This window comes from Suillus subaureus (assembly GCF_016647635.1).
Source record: "Suillus subaureus strain MN1 chromosome Unknown BJ212scaffold_102, whole genome shotgun sequence".
In the NCBI taxonomy this organism is placed as follows: Eukaryota; Fungi; Basidiomycota; class Agaricomycetes; order Boletales; family Suillaceae; genus Suillus; species Suillus subaureus.
Genome location: NW_024538658.1, coordinates 22318 through 47525, shown reverse-complemented (window position 1 = coordinate 47525; position 25208 = coordinate 22318). Strand labels below are relative to the sequence as shown.

General features: G+C 46.1%; 5 protein-coding genes across 5 annotated transcripts; 1 reads left to right on the top strand and 4 right to left on the bottom strand.

Annotated features, from left to right (window-relative positions):
* Positions 1-781: 781 nt before the first annotated feature.
* Positions 782-1371, bottom strand: BJ212DRAFT_1399803 (uncharacterized protein; the record flags this gene model as incomplete). Its single annotated transcript, XM_041337300.1, has 1 exon — positions 782-1371. A coding segment is annotated over exon 1 (355 nt), but the record flags the coding sequence as incomplete, so codon positions are not given.
* Positions 1372-8329: 6958 nt separating this feature from the next.
* BJ212DRAFT_1399790 (uncharacterized protein) lies at positions 8330-9149 on the bottom strand. The gene is made up of 3 exons (XM_041337299.1): positions 8992-9149; positions 8776-8935; positions 8330-8723 (listed from the first exon to the last, which is right to left on the bottom strand). The coding sequence occupies exons 1-3, from the start codon at positions 9120-9122 to the stop codon at positions 8691-8693; spliced, it is 324 nt and encodes a 107-aa protein (XP_041185997.1). The 5' UTR covers positions 9123-9149; the 3' UTR covers positions 8330-8690.
* Positions 9150-12087: 2938 nt separating this feature from the next.
* On the top strand, positions 12088-12642 carry BJ212DRAFT_87699 (uncharacterized protein). The gene is made up of 3 exons (XM_041344257.1): positions 12088-12153; positions 12202-12277; positions 12327-12642. The coding sequence occupies exons 2-3, from the start codon at positions 12259-12261 to the stop codon at positions 12569-12571; spliced, it is 264 nt and encodes an 87-aa protein (XP_041185996.1). The 5' UTR covers positions 12088-12153; positions 12202-12258; the 3' UTR covers positions 12572-12642.
* A 6010-nt stretch (positions 12643-18652) lies between these two features.
* BJ212DRAFT_1286859 (uncharacterized protein) lies at positions 18653-18958 on the bottom strand (the record flags this gene model as incomplete). The annotated part of the gene is made up of 1 exon (XM_041331962.1): positions 18653-18958. A coding segment is annotated over one exon (306 nt), but the record flags the coding sequence as incomplete, so codon positions are not given.
* Positions 18959-19682: 724 nt separating this feature from the next.
* On the bottom strand, positions 19683-19955 carry BJ212DRAFT_1286864 (uncharacterized protein; the record flags this gene model as incomplete). The annotated part of the gene is made up of 1 exon (XM_041331963.1): positions 19683-19955. A coding segment is annotated over one exon (273 nt), but the record flags the coding sequence as incomplete, so codon positions are not given.
* Between the last annotated feature and the right edge of the window lie 5253 nt (positions 19956-25208).

The following is a 25208-nucleotide window of genomic DNA, read 5'->3' as shown; positions in this document are numbered from 1 at the left end:
ATTTCTCCGAGGATATTGCTGAATCTTGTCGTTACTATTTTCCACTGGCAGATTTTGACTGGGAGTACTCAGCTCTTTGATGTCATGCTTCAGCCCAGCATTTTCCCGCCTCGCTCTTTGACCGCGGGCTTCAGCCCAGCGAGCTCTTCGACATTGTGCTTCAGCCCAGCAATTTCCCGCATCAGCTCAGCTATGTCACGCCCAATTTTTTCCTCCATCTACGAAGGACATCATTGTCAGCTGAGAGTATATTAGTCCGACAGTGATGAAGTTAAAGGCCACGAAAAACACACCTGGTTTGATATTACACTTGGCGCTCTCCTCTTTAATCAATGACATGGTATTTTGCTGAGCCCTGACGTTGCGTACTTCACGAATAGCAGATTGATGGGCATCGACAAAAGGTGAGGGTGTACAACGACTCCTGAAAGAGGTACCAAATGCCAAGAGTCATCTCGCTCTCCTCACAAAATGCCTAACAGATCCGAATCGCTCCAATGAACCAAGTACCGACAGGTCTTTAGCAGAACATCCGTTTGAGCAACATAACGCCTGTCTTCAAGTCCCACAGACAGAGCATCCTGTCGTACGAGCCGGTGACCATTCGTTGTCTTTCGGGGGACAAATTCCTCGCATGTATTTCGACGACGACCAGGCCCTAGATCCATTCACGCACAGCAAACTTCAATCCTTACACATAACTTGTACGTACATGATGCACGCGCGACACCGTAATAACCCTGTAGTTCGGTATATTTCAAAAGGAGGTGCAAGAACTTCTGCACAAAGTAGACGCGCCGGCAGGGTGTTACAGGTATAGGTTTTAAGTTGGAGGCGAAATACATGATGGAGTGGTCTCCCAGGGCAACCAGTAGTTTACAAAGTGAATGAGATGCACCATCGATTGAACCGGCTGGGTATCGGATAACAAGTGAGCAATCATATCGAGTGAATATGTGCAACCACCGAGGCTCACCACGATCTCCATAACCATCAAGCCAAATAAGAAGAGGCTCTGTCAACGTGCCTGTACCCGCACCTCCAGCCAACGAAGACCTCGTCATGATCTCCTGTAAAACATCAGAAGCCGCCGAGAAGGTGGACTCGTCAAATCCGGAGTCTGGTGAGGGCATCATTGTCGTGATCAACAGTGGAATAATGGTGTGATGTCCCTTGTGTAGCGCGTTAAGTTGAAACTTGAGCAGAGTGTATAAAAGAACGTTACTTGGCCAATAATGTGTATATCCATGCTTGAAGGCATTTGAGTGCGGACTGTAGTTCAGGCGATACGAGAGTCGGTCGAATGATAGATGTTATTACAGCTTGAACGACCATCGGAGAAGCGTCCAGAAGAAACTGATGCATTTGCATTCTGGAACGAAATTGGTGATGATGCAGAATGATTCAGATCGTTGCACCCACTTACTGGACCCTAGAAGGTCGGCCGTTTCGACCTCTTCAGCGACTATGGTAAGGAAGGCAAGGAGTTGTTCTGGAGGCACGCCAGAGGAAAAGAGAGTATTGACTGCCAACACCATGCAGTCCGGCCACCTTGAGAGTGAACCCGGCCCAATGCGCAATGCGGAGTGCAAGTGATGTGATCTGCAAACGATCACTAGACGGACTTCAATCTAGAACATGCACTTACTGCAACAAACAGTTTGCGGTGTACTACTTTGCCCTTTCCAGTCAATATCGAGTGCGAGGTGAGCTTGAGCAGCAAGTCTCGTAGGTGTTCGGCGTTTTCTTCAGGAAATGAATCCCTGCAGTAATAGCAGCTGGTCAGCACCATCGTAAGGAGGAAAAGATAGACCACTTACCAATCACGCATGATCTTAACCTGCGCGGTATGTGTGCCAAAGAATTGTACATTTGGGTCTGGATGTTCGATGAAAGGTACAATCAACCCCCATGCCTCAGGTCGTCTCTGAATCTCGACCAGCTCTTGCTGGATCCGCCGTTGGTCCACCTGGGCATGTGCGCTCGAATATGCTTGTTGTATCAACTGTGGAAGTGTTGTTATAAGAAAACTCCCTAAAGAAGTTCAAGCTTGAAGTACGTACTTGAGCTGCTTTTTGCACGTCAGGAGGAGACAAATCTGGGAGGAAGTTTCCGGACGACATCGCATATGAAACGTGTATATTTCGAGTGAAGAAGCTGGTAACAGCCTATATGGCTGCGTATGTGATAGACTTCACTAGCAGATACTCTAGATTAATGGAGGAGAAGGGTGGCGGCGCGTCTATTCTCTTAAGGACTCGATCGGGTGTCTGAGTCAATGTCACCGAGCCATGAGTGAGGCATCAGTAAACTGGTGAGACTCAGATATTCCCAGATTTTGTAGTATTTTGTAAGCCCAATGCTTCTTTCCTGTATATTACGATACAAAGTAATATATAGCAATCCAAAGCAATGTAATCACCCCAATTCATGCTCGATTCGGACCTATATATTGCTTTACATCACTTTAGATTGCTTTATATTGTTTTATAACGTCATGTAGAGGAAACAGGTACCATACCTGGGAATATCTGAGTTTCACCGGTTTACTGATGCGCCATTATGTTCTTATCAATCAAACGTTCAACTTCCATCGGGCGTCTCTCAGCTTCCCCGTCGCTATATTCTAGAAATCTAGGATGCAACTTAATCACGCTACGTCGCGGTTTAAACCATGGTCAGATTTGTATGGCATGAATCTAAACCACATGCAGTCCGTTAATTCTCATGAATAAAAAGAATTGATCCTTCGTTTCAGAATCGTTTGCAAAGCACAAGTTGGATAGAAGTTCTCCAGATTTCAGGCCACAAGTAGATCACACCCTTTGACTATTAAGAATTCGACGCGGCGCAAGTGGCCCATCCAGAATTCAGATTCCATGTCAACCTGAGATTGTAATTTCATGGCTGACGTTCGGAGTCAGGGTTTTCACTGGACGCTTGTTCGTGTCCGTGCTGTGTACTGCACTGCAGTGCTCCGTGCTCCATCGACACCCAATCGATGCATCGGGCTCTACTCGTTTGCGAAATCCTCCTAGAGATATTCAAGCATGTCAATGATATCGACTGGCAAGACCCAATCATGATTCATGATGGCGTATCACGAGGTGTCATTGGTGCGGACATTCCTTGCAAGGACGTGTAAAACATTCTACGAACCTGCAATGAATCAGCTTTGGGCTGAAATCGATGGATTAAATCCACTGCTAGGCTGTGTAACAAGGCTGCGTCCAATAATATACATAATCACTGTGGAGGGGTGAGTGCACAATATTAAACTCTGTTCATCCCCTTTCGTTCATTAGTAGCGTCTCACCGAGCACCTAAACACAGCGCACCTGGTATAACCCTCCTTACTTTGGTGACATCGAACCATTATCGGCAAATGAAGCTCGTCAATTCTTGCGTCACGCTACCCGTGTACGATCAATGCATATTGAACTAGCAACTGACCGGGATTTTCGCCTTCTCTTAGTCCTCCCAAAGAGACATGCATGTTCCCGGGACCGTAGACGTTATTCACGGCTTCACTTCCATGTCCGACTAGATACCTGCATCTCTCTGTCTCCTACGCTGCGTCTCTGTGCCCTATGGGTCATTGATCTGAATCTAAAATTGATTGTGACTCGGCTGCTCTCGAACATTTATCCGTGAGGCACACCAATGGCACCATAGCAGATAAGCTATCCATACTATCTGACAGTGTCCGTTTGTGCAAGCGGCTTGTAACTCTGTCTTGCCCACCCCTCGACCGGGCAGCATGGGAGCGCCTCTCCAATTTCCCTACCCTTCTCACAGTCACGATTCGTATGAATAACATAGTCCCTTCCCCATCGGACCTCAATAATATCACTTTTGGACCCTTCCTCGACCTCCCAACTCTTTATTTCCTAGCGGACACGGCTGCATACACCACGACACTCGTGCAACACTCAGGATTTCCTTCGCTGAAAGAATTCGATCTTTTTTCCATCGATTGCCTTGTGCAGACGCTGAGCGGCTTCTTCATGCCCTGTCCCAGTGTAAAGCATGCCAGACCCTTGAACGCCTTAGGATAAAGTCCTACAGTTCAGAAGTTCAGGATCCGTACAGCTCTTGGACAGCAATCACACAATTCCGTTGTTGTTCACAGCTCCGAACCTTAGAACTTGAATTTCCTGGTTGCTGCACCCGCCTTGACAACGACCATTTTTTGGAAGCCATGTCATGTTGGCCATACATCCGCTTTCTGGAGTTAGAAGACAAAAATTATCCTCAAGCCACTGTGTAGACTACTCGCAGCGCTCCGTCAATGTCCCCATTTGGATGAGCTCAGAATGTTGATAGACGCTGTGAATATTGACGTCGGCTTTACAGCGGAGTCACTCCAGCATACATCCCTACAACTTTTGGACGTGCGCTCCTCTGAGGTAGTGGATACAGAAGCTGTCGCTCATATCTCTATCTTCTTTACGTAAGATACCACAGCCCCATGGATTCAAACCATGCGAACACGTGACGCGAGGTCCGGAACCATCTCAAGCATTTCAGATCTTCCGCAGTCCTTGATTGCCAAGATGCAGCTGCAGAAACCTGAATTCGTATTCAGAACTTTTTCTGACAGGTTTGCTATCAATCTTTGAATATGGGAAGTGGAAACGAGCAAGGGAGATTTGCGATGAATGTCTTTACTGTAGGTGTCTCCAAAGTTGTCCTCTATCAGAAAAACATGTCGTATGCCGCACTTTAATATAATAGATAGATAGACATTCGAAATTATTACATTCATAAATGTCTCGGGATATGTATTGCATCTTTCCGTAGAACTTTTCTAACCCAGTCTCAGGTAACAACTACCATAGCGTGATGGTGCCTAAAATCACATGAGCTTCTCCTTCGACACTACCACATACAGTTAATTAGGTATCACAAACTTCTTCCTCTCACCATGCTCCTCCAGCTGCACCTTCACATCCTCGTTGTTGATAATTCCCTCCTCGCCAAAATCTTTAAGTGCGAGACTCTCAGCAGCGCATGCCATAATGAGATGAAGAGTGTTTGACACGTCGAAGTGGTGGGTCCTGTGGTGACCACCCCATCCATGTTGCTCTTTCAAAGCCTCCAGAATACTGTACAACGCGCAGGTTAAAGTGAGAATGGTGACAATGGTGAGCGGGAGTGTAGCGAGCAGATATGTCGGCGACTTCTTAGCCCAGCGAGTCCAGCCGATCGTTGATATGAACATAGTCCCAGTGACTTGGGAAGAGAGGTTGTTCGGGATGTCATTATTGGGGAAACTACCTGTGGCCATAAACCCGGAGCGAAGGAACTGTGAAATAATGCTAGGTCAATTTGGACTATATTGAACGGACCGGGAACCTCACTGTGGCGGAAAATTCAACAACACCACGCCAGTAATCCTCCTGAGAGAGTCATAAGAAGTGGATAAAGATTGTATGACATGAAACTGACGAGCTCAAGGTAAACCTGTGTGTCATTGAGATTGTTATTGATGGATCCGATAGTGGTCGAGGAATAGATGGAGTACAAGGTATCCCCAATTGTGCTGCTCGTAAGCCCCTGCGAGTTGATCGACTGAAACCTGGCAACTGAAGCGATAAATGACAGTAGCTCGGCATTCTCTGGCTGGAAAGGAGTGGATGAGGTGACCCCGGGTGAAATTTGTTCATCGGAATAATCGACGCGGACAGTGGTCAGTAGGGGAACCACTTCGCATACGCTTGCTTTGAGGAAATTATACTTGTAAAACCCTTGTGTAAAAATGGCTACAGGAATGGATTCGGTCAATAACTCCAAACGTGCATGTTTCAAAGACTCACTGAAATTTGTATAAGTTTGGTTCATATTCGTGGGTCCTTGGCACACAACAGATGGAAGAAAGCCACTTCCTGATGAGCTCGTATTTCCATTTGCATCTACCATGGTCACATATTCGTACGTTGTCAGCGTATCTAGAAGCTGTCAGTGAACTTGAGAAAAGATATCCAAGATCCAAATTTACCGGTACCACAGTTGGCACTGATATTCCACAAGCGAAGACCGGTGATGGAATTGTTCGAAGCAGCTGCGTTGGCATAGATGAGGTAAGAGTTGTTCGTGCCCCAAAGGTAGTGAGTTTGACTTGAGTCAATGGCCCGGCAGCTGACATTGGCTGTCAACCCTTGTTGCGACATGGAATAGTTCCTGTCGAAGCCTTGAGGAATAGGCACGCTGGGGTGCGATCCGGATACAACTCTTGTGTTGACTGTGACATTTCCACCGGAAAACCCAAGACGAGTACCATCAGCATTTGGAACTCCATCCGAGCCGGAAAATGCTTCAATGGTAGGCACGACCCCCTCTAGTTGCACAGTATCGTAAAATAGTTCAGAGTGAACTGAGGGGCTGGACGTACGAGTGGATACGTTGTATTTGGCACCATTGAAATTGAATGTCCCGGGAAGACCAAAGGTAAACCCTGCAGCAGTAACTCCACTGAGCATTCCACCGATGTCGAGAATTTCAAAAGAATTGTCCTGGACTTATTTATCCCATTTTATAACCTACTCGTCAAATTGAGTAGAGATACACACTGTCAGTGAGACCATTTGCTAGGAATTCTTCGCGGAGTAAGGTGGCAAACGCGCTTCCAGTTATGTCAAGTTCGGATCCATTTAATTGTACTGGCCACATGAAGTAGGCCGGTGTCAAGAGAGTTATCCACCTGACTCAAATGAGAGAATCTCGACAATGCTTCCAGAGAAGACGTACCCAGCCGTTAAGAGCCTCAGCATCCCAATGATGAACAGCGTCAAGACGGTCAATCTTATATATCGAAGATTCAGCATATGAGAGCCCTGTGCTAAAGCAACACCAGTGCTAAGGTGAATTAGAGAAATGGGCTTCCACATTCGATGTCTTAGTGCCTGTTTCACCGAAAGCGTGAAAAGACTGGCAGAAAAATCACTGAATGATCAGTTGGAGGGAGCAAAAGGCAGACAGACGTAGCAGTGGTGACTGATAGCACAGTTGCTATCAATGTGACAATCATTGTTAACTCTCCAGGATAACTCCTCATTAATTCGCAAACTGGATCGGGTGGAGCAAGGTACTCGAGGTAGGCAACTGCACCAAGGAATCCGTATCCAAATACTAGGATAACAATCTGGATACTGATGATGGCAATCTGAATACCGATGATAATTGTGAAGCGCTCAAAGTTGGCGGGAACCTGCAACATCGCAGGAGGGGTAGATGCAAAATCTATGCTGTCGCTCGGAGAGAAATATTATATATTTGACGGAACACGAACCTTGCAGCATGCACGCCACTGACGCAGCCTGGACCATAGAAGTGTTCGAGCAGAATCCGTGATCCGGATTGAATGCGCGAGACGTACGCAATGAAGGTGGTGAACAACGCAGCAACTCTCTATATTAACATGGGGAATAGATACAGGCACATCGCGCGTCGTTTAACCTCTTGATTCGCCCTGGACAAGTCCTCGGGAACTTGAAGGCGAGCTTAGCGTCAAGGACATACTAAAAATGTATGACATCCAACGTTTCCCTTGTGACTCTGTTCAAGGTTCAGGTTCATAGATGGTAGCAATGTATGTATACCAAATGTATACGATGACTTGCCTGCCCAATTTGCTTTTGCTAAGAAATTAAATTTCAGCGCTATAGATATTTCGAACTTCGAAGAAGCTCACTGTGGCACCGGGAGAAATACGCTTAATTTCCAGTACCTGCAATAAATCGCACCCTCAGCGCGCAGTGACCCTAGAATATCCTTCGAGCTTCAAGAGGAAGGAGAGGGTACGTGAGTTGCAACGTTGAAGGGCCGCCGCCATGCTCTGATGACTGCGGTTTGATGCAAGTTAGGCTACTTTCCCACAGTGTTATACGAAGCTTCAGTGCTTAAGCTTTGAGCGCTAAATGGCTTGCAAGATAAACTCAACATTACCATTCAGGTTGGAACAGGAAGGTCGCACCAACTGAACCGACTAGGGCCCGATAGAAACCACCTTACGTGACTACCAGATTATAGATCTAAGTATAAATGGTATAACAGCTCAATGAATTGGCGCAGACACTATTGTCTCCGGTCACGTTCCAGGTGCTTGGAATCCATTATGCATCCTTGCTATATGAAGTTGCTGTGCCATCGACGCTTGCGCTAGTATCTCCAAGGTATTTGGGTGCGGTTCCGGTACTGGCATCTGCATAGTTCCGGCACCATGGTAGGTTGCAGTTCAGGACCGTCAGGATACCACCTCTAGCCGTTTCTCAGAACTCCCTCTTTCACATACCAAATCTCAATCTCTTCATTACCCTTCAAGCCATCGTGGTGCTCAAGGCCAAACAACTGCCCTACTAGCCTACCACAGGAAGGAGATCATCTTGTCGAATACGCTGCCATGAGCTTTCGACAATACATGGAAAAAAATCTCACATGCTCACTCGTCGACTCGTGTACTATGAGACTCCATTATAATTAAAGATACTTACTGCTTGTGCGCACCCCCACTGAAGAATCTAATGTTCCATATTTGCTGTGTAAAACAAGAATGGTGAGATCAAAAATGACAACACAAATCGTACGCACTATACTGAGCCGAACTACTTGACAGAAGTGCGCTCAATACATCGTTAACTAAGGCACTACTGCTAATGTTCAGTTCAGTTCCTGATAGAATGACTGACCACTCAATCAGCGCTGGCAAGAGCAGTGTGCTCCAACTGCAGGGAAAGTCAAATGAGTATTCGAAAGACTATGGATACCTATATTTACCAGGAATTCAGAAAAGTAATCACCCCGAAGATGGTGCCTCTTATCTTTGCACATAACCCGAGTTGGCATTGTCAGCGCAATGGCAGGACAGAGCCCAAACAAGGAGATGCTCTTGGCTAGGCTGTGCCGCAGAGCCTCCTTCATCGAGAATGTGAGCAGGCTGGAAAACATGAAGTAAAAACATATCGGTGTGGTCTTGCGCAATATTCAACTGACCTTGTCGTGATCACGGACAATACGGTGGAGATTAGAGAAACCACTAAAGTCAAGGTCTCTGAGTACTCGAGAATTAATCCAACTGCCCAATCTGGGAGAGTCAGTGTACTAAAATACCAGAGGGCACCCATAAAGCGCGATTCAGAACAAAGAATAATAGTCTGTGACCACGGCTGCCACTAATGGAAAAGTATTAGGGGTGCCGGTGAAAAGCGCCTGTCGATATTCTTAACCAAACGGATATAACTTAAATTTGAATGGCAACGAGGCGATCGTTGACAACATTGCGAGTGAGCACGCTACTCGGCCACTGAGACTGCGCGATCAGAGAAGAAGCTATATGGTTGGCACATTTCGGGGCACCAGACACACCTATTTTTGTTTTTTTCTCGAACTACGCTTGACGCCCATGGCTGGATAGTATGTGTAGGTTGTTTGCATTTACGAGACGTTCTGCCGCATTTATTTTGCAAACTTGGATGATCAGCGATCCAGAGTCCCCTATTTCTTATCACGTAACCGCTCAGGACCCGAAAGTCACCGAAGAAGTGTCGAATAGTTGAAAAATATTCAAAACGATATTCCATTGGAATGAGGAGCCGTGTTGAACATGTGTGCCCTTAACATATGACATGAAAGTTGCTTAGTCAGTGCGGCGAAACGTATCTGCAATGCAGAGTGTATATGAGCTACATGATGGAACGGAACTGTGATCCCCAAAAATGAGCGCCGACTCTGTAAATGTGCGAGAGCACTTATTTGAATTGAAGACCCACCACCCGAATAGAACTGTCCGACAGTTTTACGATACTTACATCCCTTTTCCCAAGTTCTGACCTACAACTGTACGGCCGGACAGGTTGAAAAACTTCGAGATCTAAACACGGATCCGGGTTGACCAACTTCCGCCCCCGAGTCCCACTGACCTGAGTAACGAGGCATTGTCATTATGACACCATCTACATATGGTGAATCATCACATGCAAGAGGCCAAATAGCAAATATTGTAGCAAGTAGCTGTGCATGGGGCACTGTGGAAGGGCAATCGTCTATCAGAGCAAAGCGTTGGCTGTGTGGATTGAGCGTTTTGTGGTATTATCACCAGTGATGGCCCAGGGGTCTTTAAGTTGAGGCATAAATTAATAATACGCCCAGGATCCAATATGTGACACCAACCCGTCCGAGTCAGCCGAGCTACAGCGTGCAAATGGCCTCAGTGGAGCAGAATGGAACGTTGCTGTAATAGTGCATATACATCACCCCGGAGCCGGACCTGGCTTGGTAAGTCCAACGAGTATGGACCGAGGATCAATTTGGAACGTTGAATGCTGATTGCGGCTAGATGAATTCCTTCTATGGTATAGCTGTGTTCCATGGTTCTGACCTATGTATACGCGAGGTCAACGTCCGAGACCACTGTGGTGCATATAAAAATAAATGGAGAAGGGAATTAGAGAAGAGGACAGGCCAGCCGCACCGGCGCTACAGCAGAGCAGAACATCAATTGCAATTCATGCCGGCAGTGCAGTGGGCAACACCTCATTTCCTTTTCACCCGTCTAGACCAAACCAACTGACGTGTAAAAATGGCGAAGCTCAAAGTCAAAACGTGAATGTGTGACTGCCAAAACCAATGGTCGTTCAAGCAACAAATAAATACTGGAATCTTCCTCGTCAATATTAAGTCGTTTGTAAGTTTGGTTGATGATCCGCAGATTCAAACAACGAAACTTGCATATGTTGGATGGCCTGCGCAATTTGAGACAGTGATATAGAAAACATTCTGTACAAGCACAGGTACAGGCCACAGGCTTAGATGTAACCTCCCTTGCTCGTCCCACCTATGCATGACGAGATTTGATAGGGACTTCGGGATAATCACCGAAGCATCGGTATATAAATCTGAGCACAGGGGCTGCTGTGATCTGGCGACCAATAATCGCAGAAGATCGCGGCACTAGGCCGCCAGGAGGCATCTTCCAGTGGCATTGTCATGCTCTTAGGTAACTATGTGGGAACAGAGAAGCATGGAGAAAATGATGCGAGCGGCAGCTTTAGCGCCCAGCATGTGTAGGCAGTTATGTTGAAATGAATCGCTTTTGGGAGTGATATCGATACATAACCTTAGCATCCACTACCATTGGCAGGATATGCAGGTCAGAGCATAGACAGAGTGCGGTAAATGACCCTTGGAATATAATAGTGGGGGAGCAAGGCAGGCCGACAATTAGAACGCGTGGATATGCGTCCAACTTGAAAAGGCTTCCACGGGAAGGTCGTTGGAAAGGTAAGTGGGGAAAGGGGAATTGCATGATCGCCGCCCAGCTGCCTGAGAGTTCCTGATATCGCTTATGATTGGAGTCCCTGTTACACAACCCTAGCTCTAGGCAGTGGTCATACTAATATCCTGGCCAGTCAACTGAACCAAAAGCAAACCCGTGGTGCCACAATATAATGATCTTTTGAGTTCTCAGATTTTGAGCTGAGCAGCGAGTACTCCTGGATGGGCGAATTTTCATAAAATAGACACAAACAAGTCATAACAGCCAGCGTTTAGACATGTCGACGGCCATGATCCGCATCCGCGACTCCGCGTCAAGGTCCACTTATATACGCTGTATCAGTGCATGTCCGAGTCAACACTTCAAAACTTCAAGCAGTGCTAGTTTCAACGTTTCAACTGCCACACGAATATCATACCTACATCTCGTCCTAGTGCCGTGTCAAAACCCATCCTGCGCGTCAGCACTTCAGCTGTCAGTGTAACTTGTGTATATTTTCAATCTGTCATAATAATTCATTTTCTAACAGTGTCTCTTTTCGTCCTAACAGAATTAGACGTCGTACACAGCAGGTAGTAATAAAATCATTTACCAAGCATTTTACGAGCACTCCGAGTCTCCGAGAAATCATTTTTCCAGCCTGAAATCCTTTTATTTTGTCTCCTATAGCCTAGAGAAGAACCGGTATCGTGCTTTTGGAAATCCATATATACCATGACTTTTGTGAGTGCTTTGAGATATGGAGTGCACTCGTTTCAACCATCCTCTAGGAATTAATCAAACATGTATTCAACTTTTTCTATCCCAACGGGAGAGGGAGTCAAATCATCCAGATCAACCGCTGGGTGTTGGGGACTTAATCCCCTTCTATGGCCGCTCAGGTGCGCTGTTCGACTAATGCTCTTCGCGAACTCAAATTTGATAAGCAGAACAGGATTGTATAAAAGCTTATCTTCCGGCCTCTGTACAGACCATTCGGCCGTCACATGTTTCAAGCCTCCATGAGTCTTTGCTTGCCTCTGACACCAAAACATCGATCTGACATGGTCACAAGACAGGGCAAGTACAGACAACTTTCAGAGCCGTGCCCTCGCCCTGTTGTCGGTCTCGGATATGGGCACTTTCAAGCAAAAGAACACATTCATTTTACGAGACTATCTCAAGATAAAGCCGTGGCTCGAATGGTGGCTTTGTGATTCCCATGCTCAGACGTCGTTTCCACCATTTCGGCAGATGAAGACGGGTCTACTTCGTGCGATAAGAAAATATAACCTGCTCTGTTCAATACTAGGTCTCTAGCTTGCATGATTCGCAGTGTGGCCCCTTATTTAGCGATAACTCTAATACCACATCTGCAGGCGAGCTATCCCAAGTTGTAGCTCCTTTGTTGCCTGTTGACACGCCTCATCTGTTTCACGCAACTCTGATACCTGCGCCTCAGTCTTCATCGCTCCATTGTCATCGACAATGGCCTTCTTTTCGAAGCCATGTCAAGGTGGCCGCACATCCGCTCGCTGGAATTAGTGGACTGGCAGATAACACCCATTACATTCCGCGGGCTATTTGCAGCGCTCCGTCAATGTCCCCATTTGTGTTGGCTGCAGATATCAATGGACGCCGTGAATATCGATATCAATCCGGACACTGAGCCATTTCAGCATACCACCCTACAACAATTGATTCTGACGCGATCTGATTTAGTGGATGGTGAAGCTGTTGCTCGCATCATCTTCTCCTTGCTCCCTTACGTCGATAGAGTTCTATACTCGTGGCACGAGGTCAGTCGGCATCTCCAATCTTTCCAATCTTCTCCAGTCACTGGTCCCTATATTACAGGAGTACCTTCAGAGATCTGAGTTGGATACTCATGTTCGGGCAATTATCTGCATTTCTTCTTCGTTCGTACGTGCCTGATTTTGCTGCCGTTGACTGGCTGCAATTGTTCATCTCGTCTGACCATGACTTGAAATTGCTGTACCACAGGACCAACAAGGACCAATCTCATTTTTTATCTGGGGCCTTCCAGCAAATCCCTCGTGATTCCAAACCTGCACACGATTCTCCACTTTCAGCCCTTTAATATTATGGCGACGGAAGGGCTCTCTATGACTGTAATTACGAGCACTACAGTCAGGCATCTGATCAGTCTCCGTCATAGCTCATCGACCAGCCTGAACGTGGCGCTCTGGTGCGGAAACCTGAGTGTGGCACTAAAACCAGCACTGAATTCCGTAAATCTGGAACTTCTGCGAAGGGTCCTCGGGTTCTTGCAAGTGAGTAATCAATACCTTGAAATGTCAATATAACAGTTTAAAAATAAGCAGTCTCCCAAACCACAAAGAGATCTGAATCAGCTGATCATGAACATTGAAACCCTCGGACAAACCGTTGTCTTATATGTGAGTGATTCCATCATTGTGTACTTGTAAGTAAATCGAACCTTTGCATAAACGACAATCCCATAGTCACAACAGCCAGCTTCCTGGCCACCAACAGAATTCCGAGTCGAACGAAGCCAAACACGATGGACGAGTCTCTTATATTCAACAATAAGATCCACTACGATGGGATCGTCCCTTAAACTATGCGAGCTACTTAAAGGCGAGTCCCTCGAGACACTGACCGACCATTCCTCCTCCCTCCTCTCATCCAACTTCGCTCTGAACGGTACATCCTGGCAGTTACAACTGCGTCATCGATGAGTAGCTCATCACCATCACCTCGAAAGCACCCGATGGATTTCATACGAAGTCCACCGCACCACCGGTGTTGGAGATTCCGTTAGGCAGGGGACAGATCCCGCATTCTACTGCTTCCTGACGGATGATCTGCACCTATTAGTATTTCACATCGACGAAAAACTCTTTTACTGTGCTGATCGTCATGGAATTCGAGACGCACCTCAGATGCAGGGAGGTGTTTGCTGGGTTCTGGATTGAGGCGCCGAGGTAGGGATGTCTACTCGTAGCATGCATGAATTCACGCACCATCGATACTAGTTTGAAGGACAATACGCACGCCATATGCATTCCATTTCCGGTCATTCGACACGTCATACATCGCGATAGCAGATCCCTCCCTTCGATCCGACCCCATTAGATATTATGCCAACTTGGCATTACGCGTACCTCGATGCCATTGCGAAAGTTCACCCATCATTTATTTAGCACCCAGTGTCTATCGCACCAAGCGCCAGCTCTGCGTCCTCGCTGGTAAATCTTCTTTTACATCACAGAGCTCGCTGATATCGGATTGCAGGCTATTAGTACTAGTACTAGTAACAGCGGGGACAGCGAGAAATTTTGTTTAGGCTGGTGGGCCCCTACTAGCTTTTCCATTTTTCGCGGTGTCCCCTGGCGAGTCCGAGTCTCCGAGTCCCCGCTTCAAGGTGCTCCTCGTGGAGGTCGAGCTTGAAGTTTTTTATTTATTTTAAATCCAATTTATTGTCCTTTAGGGTCGTAGACCCTATGTTGGACATAGCCCTATGCGCGGGGGGCTTACTCCCGCTTATCTATCGTATGTAGTGTAATAATCTATCTTGGTGTTGAGTGGGTGTACGCGTACTCCGTCGGCATGTTGTCGGGCAAAGGCCGACGCCGATTTTGTACAGAGGGAATGATGTAGTGGTATGTAGTAGTAGGTTGGGAGTATTGGTTGGCGTTGTACGCGTGTTGGTGTTGTCGCGGTTTTGATCCTGGGGTCCCTGGCCAACTTGGTTCTCCTTCTGCTTCTTCTCTTCTTCTACAGTGACTAAGCGTCCTGCGCTAGTCTTTCCCTCCTGTCTCGGAGTGTTGAGTGTTTTACATTTGTTCTTGTATGTTCTGTCTGTTATGTGTGTGCTTGAATCATTTACAGTTTTTATGAGTCCGAAATCTCACTGAATGTAGTCTTGAACCTTCCTGTGCTGTTGATATATTGCATTAGTGGACTGATTGCCTCTTCTGATGTGAGCAGATAGGTGAGGGAGTTCGCTTTGCAGCATAGAGTGTTGGATAGTATGTGGTGTTCTCTTGTGTACTGATGGCAGTCAAATAGGAAGTGAGGAATGGTTTCCGTTATCTCTGGACAGAATGGGCAATGAGGCGAGAAACTTTTTCCTATATGATGGAGGTGCTGGTTGAGAGGGGAGTGGTGGGTTCATAGTTGGGTGAAGATGCTGGTCTGGCGTCTTGGGAGGTTGGAAACTAGCTTGATGAACTTGTTGGATGGCATGCTGGGGTTGATGGCTGATGAGTGGGCGTATCAAGGCGATTTCTTCCATGTTTCTGCCCATCTTACATTTAGGTCTGATTGGTGCCATTGTTTCAGGGCTGAAATGCTGTCCGGTAGCTTGTCGACCTGGAGGAATGACGGTAGTCGTTTTCTCGGACTTGACTTTCTCATTCCTTCCACTGCCTTCTTTGCTGCTTCATCTGCTATTTTGTTTCCCTCTACTCCCTTGTGTCCTGGGATCCATCTTATCATGAGGTCAAAGTTGAGTCCTCTGTCATCTCTTTGCTTAGCTAGTTGTGCTGTGAGGTTGCGGAAATGCTCTACTAAGTATCCACCCAGTTTCATGTACTGACTCTCACCGGATTGAATAGCTGCTTGATTGTCAATGAATATCAATGCCAGATATGTCATGTTCCTTTCCGTGGCTATGAGCTTTGCTGCAAGTGTTAGGCCTATGACTTCTGCCTTGTATACTGTGTGTTTGCAATCTGAGCCTAGGTGATACCTCAGTATTCTTGGCGCTTGCCCTTCTTGCAGTAGGACTGCAGCTGCTCCTATCTTTCCATTATGACCTGAGCTGTCTGTGAAGACCTGGACTTTGTCCATCAGTTCTTTCTGCTCCTTTATAGCTTCCTTCTCCTTTCTTGTTATGTGAGTGCGATAGACATTTGGTCGTTGTTTGTCTGATCTGCTGATAGGGTCAAGTGTTTTGATGTCCTTGGGAAGAATTTGGTAGGTGGCTATGAGGTTGTGGAGTGATGATCGATGACAGGTTGTGTTTTGGTATCTGATGATGTGTTGCAAGGGTGTGTATATTGGGTGTCACTGCAGAAGGGTAGCAAGGTGAAGGGTGGCTTGGTGACATACTTTCTGAAGGAGGAGAGAGACCGGTAGGAGGTTGGCATGGTTGTGTAGGTGATCTGTGGCTGTAGTTCTCATTGCCCCAGTGATGCTTAGCACAGCTATTCTTTGGACTGTAGCTAGACGCTTTGCTATACCTATTGAACCTCGTTGTTCCTTTATTGTCTCATTGCGATAGATCAGTTTGAACCAGACGTTTGCTCTGTAGGTGAATTTCAGTATGGCCACAGTGAGGTATAATTGTCACATGAGTTTTGCCGATATCCCATTGGCAGGCCTCGATAGTCAATGTAGCTGAAGTACGTACTCTGTGCCTTTAGCTATAGCATGTCCTGTGTGATGTTTCCAGGTCAGTTCTTGATCAACTATTAGGCCAAGGAATTGATGATGCTCAGTTGGATGTATGGTGGTGTTTTGTGTGACGATTGAGGGGTGGGTGCGTGTCTTGCTGTGGGTGAAATTGATTAGTGCAAATTTATTTACTTCAAACCTTGAGTTATGATCTCTTGACCATTGGAGTGCTCCATCCAGTCTTTCCATCATGTCTTTGAGCATGTTGTGGGTATCTTCAAATGATGGTCCTACAGATATGTATGCCATGTCATCTACAAAGGCTAGTGCTGTTTCGTTGTTGTAGGGGTTGGCTATATCAATAAGGTCAGTGTTATATATTAAATAAGCAATCATAGATAGTGGGTCTCCCTGTCCTATTCCGTTGTGTACTTGTATCCATTCCAAGATTGAGTCATTGAATTTTAGTTGCATTCGACATCCTGATAGCATCCTTACCGTGAATTGAACTATTTCCGGGGGTAGGCATCATTTCTTCATGTTATGAGCCAGTTGGTCAGTTACTGCGTTAGGGAATGCTCCTTCGATGTCGAGGAACAGTACTGAAGCTACTTTTCTGCTGCACCAGGCATTCTTGACGGTTAGTTCCAGCAGGTGAAGTGAGTCCGTCGTTGTGCATCTGGGTCATCCTCTGAAGTGGGTGTTGGGGAGAAGATTGTGGTGTTCCATGAGATCTGAGACTCGTTCAGCTATGATTGCCGTTAGAAGCTTGCACATTGTATTGATCAGAGTGATAGGCTGGTATGCTTTGGGGGTCATATAGTCCACTTTCCCTGGTTTCTTAAGGACCGCTGTAGTGAATTCTCGCCATGGATCGAAGTAGGTCCCAAGAGTGAAGACGGCATTGAATAGGTGTTTGAGGTATGGAGTTAGTATAGCTGATGCCCGTTTGAAGACAATGTTGCATACTCCATCTGGACCTGGTGCTTTGTAAGAGCTGGTGTTAGTTATCGCTTTTGCAATTTGCTCTTCTGTGATCTCTGTGAAAGAAGCAACTGGGTCTAGATAGTTGTAGTTTGGGGGAACTGAGCTGTTGTCTGGGGGAGGAGGAAAGAACACATTAGCAAGGGCTTTGCTCTTTTCAGTGTTAGTGATAGCTTCGATCAGGTTGCCGTTCTCGTTCTTGACTTTGAGGACTGGGATGCTAGATCTTCCTCCGTCACTGTAGGGAGTTGTGATGTATCAGTTTGCTGTGTATACTGATTGTTGGTCCAAGTCCTTTAGGTACTCTATCCAATGTTCCTGCTTCATCTTGCAGATCGCTTCCATTACTTGATTTCGATATTGCCGGTGTTCTGCGTGGCTAGGGTGCTCAGGTAGTCCTCTCATTCTGTAAGAGATATCACTTAGCTTGTTTTTCCTTTTCATCATCAGCATTAGTTCTTTCATCCACCATCTCTTTGCATGTGGGCTTGGCTTTGTTTTTGGAACTTTCTGCTTGATAGTTAGACTGATAGCAGTTTTGAGGTTAGTGGTGGCAGCCTGGAACTGTTCTTCTGTTGTGATGACTTCTGGGTCTGGAAATTCAGCTAGGTTTCTATTGAGGGTGCTGCAGAATTCGTCCCAGTTGACATCTCAATAGTTGAACATGACTGATGTGGATGCTTGAGGGATGGGGAGGTCTAAGGTGCTGTATATGGGTACATGGTCAGTACATGGAGGACATTGCCTAGGTGCCATGTCACAAAGGGTGAGTGAGTCGAGTGTGTGGGAGGTGCAGAGAACGTTGTCCGGTCTAGTCCAGTTGCTGCTGCTAGTCGATTGGAGTGTGGGTTTGTCTCTTGGTAGTGCCATTTGCAGATCATGGTCAGCCATTAACTCAATTATGTGTTGTGCTGCTTCTTGGGCCTCTGGAGGGGTGCAAAGGTGAGCGTTCCTGGCCTCTTCCCATAGGTGGTGGTGTGCATTGAAGTCACCTAGGATAACTAGGTGGTCCGTGGATGAGGGTTTGATGAGTCAGCTCTCCTTGTCTAGGAATGCAGTTAGTGCAGGTAGGACTTCCCGTTTCTTACTGTTGTCGTAGATGTTGACGATGGTGAGCTTTCCGAAGGTGCCCTGCATTTGGATAACAACCACATCCAAAGATGGGAACAGAATTTGCCTCCAGTTGTTGGTGTCTAGCTGTTTGTGTATTAATGTGACTGTGCATGATCGTTTGTTGTGGGTGAACCTATGCATAGGATATATGATGTTCCAGTCTGGGGTTGCCTTTGTGTTACCTAGAGTGTTGATGAAGGGTTCCTGGAGTGTGACTATATCAAAAGCTTTCACAGTGAATGGACCGCTTAGTATACAGTGTTGTGCTGTATCTGATTTGTTTAGATTTTCTTGCCATATTCACAGTCTTACTGATTGATCGTCGGGTGTGTTAGACATTAGTGAATGAGTGGAAGAGTTCTGGCAAGGGGGAGCAGGAGGTTAAGGCCATTGGGGGGCGCCTTGATGAGAATCCTGTGTTCCGTGGTAGGTGGGAGGTGCCTCTTAGTGGTCTCAATCCTCTTTGATCGAGGTGTCTGTCCAGTGTATCCTGGTTGTGGTATTGATCTGCTTGTCATTGTTGCTGTTGAGTTATGACGGGAGTGTTGGTTGGTTTTGGGGGAGCTAGTACTTGAGTCCACAGTTCGTCTGTTGGGAAGTAGGGCATGGTGTTCTCTGGATATCTTTTGTCTAGGTCCATGCATTGTCTCTTGAATTCTGGGCAACTTCGTTCCCAGCTGGCATGGCCCTCTTTTTCGCATGATATGCAGCATTGTCATTGCTTATTGTTGCATTCACTGGTTCTGTGGTCTTCAGAGCAGTTAGTGCAGGTATCCTGGTGAGATGTACATTCCTGAGCTATGTGACCATAATGTTGACACTTAGCACATTGAATGGGTTCTCTTCTATTCTTCTTTGCTTGTAGTCGGTTTTTGTTTAGGGTGACTCCATTGCGTATCGCTTTGTTTGCATTGTTGGGATTCTTGAGGGTAACTAGGAGATGGGTGACTCATTGTTGGTCTGCTCTCTTGTTGGGAGGTTTGATCCAACATGCCATTGATATGGCTCCTTCTTCCCAGTCGTTCTCTTGCTCGAGTTTGCAGATTTCATTTTCACTGTTAGGATTGAAAGTTAGTGGGACAAATTGTATAACTACCAGATATGCTCTGTCTTTGAAGACCACCTTCAGGTCTAGGTTCTTGATGAGTTCTTCTTTTACATCATTCTTTTTGAGGTAGTCAGCTGCCTCTGCTGTGGTCATTTCAATGATTGTTCCTCCATTGTGGTATTGGGTGACATTCTTGATGATTAGGTCCAGTGTGTTGAAGTTGATGATAGCTAAGAACGTTTCTTGAATTTTCTTGACTAGTTGTGCATGTGACACTTTATTTGGGGCTACTGGACCATCAGGGGCGACATTGATGAGGATCTGGTGGGCTTTGATTGCATCTCTGGCTGCTATATGGATGGTATGGTCGTTAGTGTTGTTGTCTAGTCCAGAAAGTAAAGCTGCCTTGTATCCGTTCTTTTGGGTTGTTTCCTTGACTAGAGTGTTACAGTTATGCTTGCCCCCTATTCATTTCTCTCATCTCTTACTGTATTACATCATGACCGCTGTCGCTGTCACTAGATGACTCATTTCTTCTATCTGTATTACATCATGATCGCTATCGCTGTCACTAGATAACTTATCTCTGACTCGTCCTTATCTCTGACTCGTCCTTATCTATGACTCATCATGCTTGCCCTAAAGCACTTACTTACTATATATACTTGGTCATGTACTCAGTAGAACTTCACTTTAATCTACTAGGTTCTCACCTGAAACATCCTTCACTTAGGACCTCCAATCCTAAGTCATCTGATCATCAATATTCAAGCCAAGGACACTCTCCTTAACTTGTCTTAATGACCCTTACATTTGTAAGGTCTTGATTCAACCCCAGGCATTGCTCTTATCGAGTAGCTGTCATTGCGACTATCCTAGTTCGTAACAAAAGATTAAAGTCTCCTATCGACCCTCTCTATCAATGAGGTCCCAGAACCAGAAACAGAACAAAGCAGAGAGAGACCAAGACGTCCCCTGCAGTAGAAACATCACTAGACCAGAATGATCAGGATGTCCACTAGCACCCCAGAACTTAAAGCCAGAGCACCCTCTACCTACGATGGGAGCCCTCAGCAGGCTTTACAATGGTTGTATGCAATTAAGGCATACTTTGCGCTTAACGCTACAATCTATAACACTGATGAGAAGAAAGTCATCACCACCCTTGTGTACATGACTGAATATAGTGCCATGGGTTGGGCACTTACCTTTTACACTGAAGTCGACAATTCCACCTCCAAGTCTTATGGAACTTTTGCGAACTTTGAAACCAAGTTCAAGGAAGCCTTCGTACCGGCTGATGCCATTGGCACTGCCATGAACAAACTCCGAACCCTGAAACAAATGGGCAACCTCACTTCCTATGTCACTAGCTTTAAGACCCTTGCTGCGCAGGCCTCCATAAAGCAAGATGCAGTCTTAATCACGTTCTTCAACGATGGATTAAAGAAGGGGATCGTTAATTCCATTTTCCAGATGGAAACCATTCCTACAGACTTCGACAAGTACGTTGCCACAACCATTAGGCTTGACAGTAACTATCAGAGAGGTGCCGCATTTTGACAGAACCATCATACCACCACTAGACCAACTGGACAACGTTATGTGCCTAGACCATCCATTGATCGGCACAACCCAAACACCATGGAGGTAGATCGACTCACGGAAGCCGAAAGAAGTGACCATATGAAGAAAGGATTATGCTTGACGTGTCACCAGAAGGGACATATGACTAGAGCGTGCCCACAGAAGAAGAAGATTTTGGTTTGTTGTGAAGAGATAGAGGACAGCAATAAAGAGGATGAAGATACAACGATCCGTCGCCTTGCCGAGGATTTTTGACATGGAAGACTGGATCGACGTCAGTATCTTCCGATGTACCTATCAGACTTGTACGAAGTATTGGAATCAGAAAGGAACTTCAAGTTCCTATTTCTCTCATCTCCAAAACCCGTCTGAAAACCATCGAAACAACCACTGTTATTGACTCCGGCGCTGCTGGAACATTTATTTCCCAAGAATTCGTTAAAACCCACGGAATTTGGACACACAAACTTTCGAAACCATTCCGAGTCACCACTGCGGATGGAAGCTATACAAAGGGGGGCGCTATCACCTGATATTGCATCCTCATTGTAAAAATTGACAAACAATCCATGATTGGGAAGTTCAATATCACACAGCTCAGCCATCGTGATCAGATATTACTTGGGATCCCCTGGCTACGTGCTATGGACCCAGTAATCAGATGGAAGGCGGAAGAGCTGAAGCTCCCCAGAACTGAGAAAAGTGATCAGATTGAGGAAGAAGTTGATATCGAATGAGAAAAGAACGGACTTCCACCCTTCTTCCGAAAACTCCAGGAGAATGATCCGAGACCAGAACTGATTCCAGTTGTAGTGCTGCCAAAGGCACCTCCTGTAGAGTCGGTCATGGCTGCATCACCCAAGGAATCGGCACCCCGAGCCACCATTGAAGAAATCCCAGATGAAGAAGCATCCCCAATACTCCCTAACCTTGATCCCATCCCTGACGATGATGACGACTCCTTTGACACCAAAGACGATGTATGGACCACAGATAATGCGCCACCTATATGCGAGATTGCTACGTACCACCTCAAGGATGACGAATTTTTGGTTGAGTATCCCAGCAACGCTTCCAAGCTCCGGGTTATTACCAACATCTCTATGGATACCCCCCTAACCAAAGACGGTACTAGCATCGCAGAACAACAAACTACAGTTACACCACTGTCATGGCCAACGGAATCTGAATATGTTAAAACCAGTAACAAGGCACAGCAATTTGCATTGGCAGCCGGGCTTGAACAAAAGAAGAAGTCATTCAAGGAGCTCGTCCCTTCCTACCTTCATGATTTCACTGATATCTTTGCAAAGGACGGCCTTAACCAGCTACCGCCTGAATGACCCAGTATAGATCATCATATTGAAACCAAACCTGGTTTTATTCCAAAGACGTCCAAGGTGTACCCGTTATCAGAAGCAGAGCATATGGCAGTTAAAGCCTTCATTGATGAAAACGTAAAGAAAGGCTTTATCTCCGAGTCAAAATCACCACAAGCAAGCGGTTTTTTCTTTGTGGGGAAGAAAAGCGGCAATCTTTGCCCCTGTCAAGACTATTGGTACATCAATGATTGGATGGTTAAGAATGCTTACCCTCTCCTGCTACCACTTTCGCTAGTCGCAAGGTTGCATGGTGCTAAATACTTCACAAAGATGGATGTTTGCTCTGGATACAACAATATCCGTATTCATCCTGATGATAGATGGAAAGCTGCCTTTACCACGGAATATGGTCTCTTTGAGCCAAATGTCATGTTCTTCGGTCTCTGCAACTCCCCCACCACCTTCCAAGTGTATATGAATCGGACATTCCAACAGGAGATCAATGAAGGACGGCTCGTCATATACATGGACGATATCTTGATTTTCTCCAATGATCTCGATTCTCACCACAAACGAACCCGGTGTGTCTTAGAAAAGATCTGCCAAGAGAAACTCTTCCTGAAACCAGAAAAATGCACATTTGATGCACAAGAGGTAGAATATCTAGGAATGATCATCTGCCCCGGATGTGTAGCAATGGACATTGCCAAGACCGACGGTATTCACAACTGGCCTATCCCTACAACAGTAAAAGAAGTTCAGTCATTTTTAGGATTCTGCAACTTCTATCGAAATTTCATCTCTCATTATTCTGACATTGCCAGACCGCTGATCGACCTCACCAAGAAGGACATGAAGTTTCTATGGTCAGAGCAATGCGCATCAGCTTTCTCCACTCTGAAAGAATGCTTCCTCAAGCAACCGGTCCTTCAAAACCCCAATCCAAGCAGACAGTTCGCAGTAGCAACTGATGCGTCGCTTGTCGCTACCAGCACAGTCTTACTACAGACTGATGAGAATGGTGTTTATCACCCATGCGGATACCTGTCACAAACGTTGAATCCCGCAGAACATAATTATCAGATTTTTGATCACAAACTCCTTGCTGTCATTCGCGCTCTAACTGAATGGTGTCATTATTTGGAGGGTAACCCTCACCCCGTCATCATCTTCACAGACCATAAAAATCTGTTGTATTTTAGAACTGCCCAGAAATTGACCCAACAACAGGCCCGATGGCAATTGATTTTGTCCTGCTATGATATCGAACTCCATCATATTGCTGGAACTAAACTCGTCACTCCTGATGCACTCTCCCATTGTCCTGATCACGGAGTGGATTCTTTGGAGGATAACACCGATGAAACCCTTCTTCCTGACTCCATGTTCGTCCGCCTTCTTGATGTCGAACTCATGACCTCCCTCGCAAACCCCAACCCCTCCAACCCCAATCCCATCTTCCAAGCCGCCTCTGATGCTTTGGATGGCCTTTCTCTTCCTCCCATGAAATCCACCCTTGCGGATTGGTCTATTAAGGATGATATCCTTTACTATAAGGATCATGCCTACGTCCACCCTGCAGGTTGGCACCTTATTTTAGAATGATGTCATGATCATCCCACCGCTGGTCACCCTGGGCGTTTTAAAACTGAAGAATTAATCAAACAGGATTTTTGGTGGCCCTCTATGGGTACCTATATCTGTAAATACGTTGAGGGTTGCGCCCTCTGTCAGCAGATGAAATCTGATACTCATCCGACTACACCTCCCCTCATCCCAATCCCATCCGCCACCACCACTCCCTTCACCCAAGTCTCGGTTGATCTGATCACCGACCTTCCTCCCTGTGCTGGCTTTGATTCTGTCATGGTCATGGTAGACCATGGGCTTACGAAGGGGGTAATTCTTATCCCATGCACTAAAACCATCACCTCAGAAGGGGTTGCCAAGAAATTTTTCAAATGTGTCTACCGTCAATTCAGCCTGCATGAAAAAGTCATTTCTGATCATGGGCCACAATTCGTGTCAAAATTCTCAAAAGCCCTTGCCAAGCTTTTGAAATACGACATATCCGCATCCACCGCTTATCATCCACAAACTGATGGTCAAACTGAACAACTTAATCAGGAACTCGAAACATATCTTCAAATCTATTGCAGGAATCACCCTGAAGATTGGGTGGAACACCTTCCTATGGCAGAATTTGTGCATAACCACCAAAAGCACGACTCTCGCAATGCCTCGCCATTCTTCCTAATGATGGGATACGAACCCCAAGCCCTTCCCCATACACTTCCTGACTCCACCGTCCCCATGGCAGAAGACAGACTCTGCTCACTTCAGAAATCTAGAGAAGAAGCACTCTCCTGTCATAACCTCGCTATGCAACGAATGGCGGAACGAACCCATGGACAGAAATACCATCCATGGAAAGTAGGAGATAAGGTTTGGCTGTCTGGAAAGAACCTAATCACGCAGTTACCATCACGGAAACTTGCACTGAAGCAATATGGCCCTT

Coding starts and splice junctions, on each gene's coding strand:
- BJ212DRAFT_1399790 (XM_041337299.1), bottom strand. CDS start 9,122: ATGGGTGCCCTCTGGTATTTTAGTACACTGACTCTCCCAGATTGGGCA. Junction 8,936..8,991: donor TTGTCCGTGATCACGACAAG/GTCAGTTGAATA, acceptor CATGTTTTCCAG/CCTGCTCACATTCTCGATGA. Junction 8,724..8,775: donor ATTACTTTTCTGAATTCCTG/GTAAATATAGGT, acceptor CTTTCCCTGCAG/TTGGAGCACACTGCTCTTGC.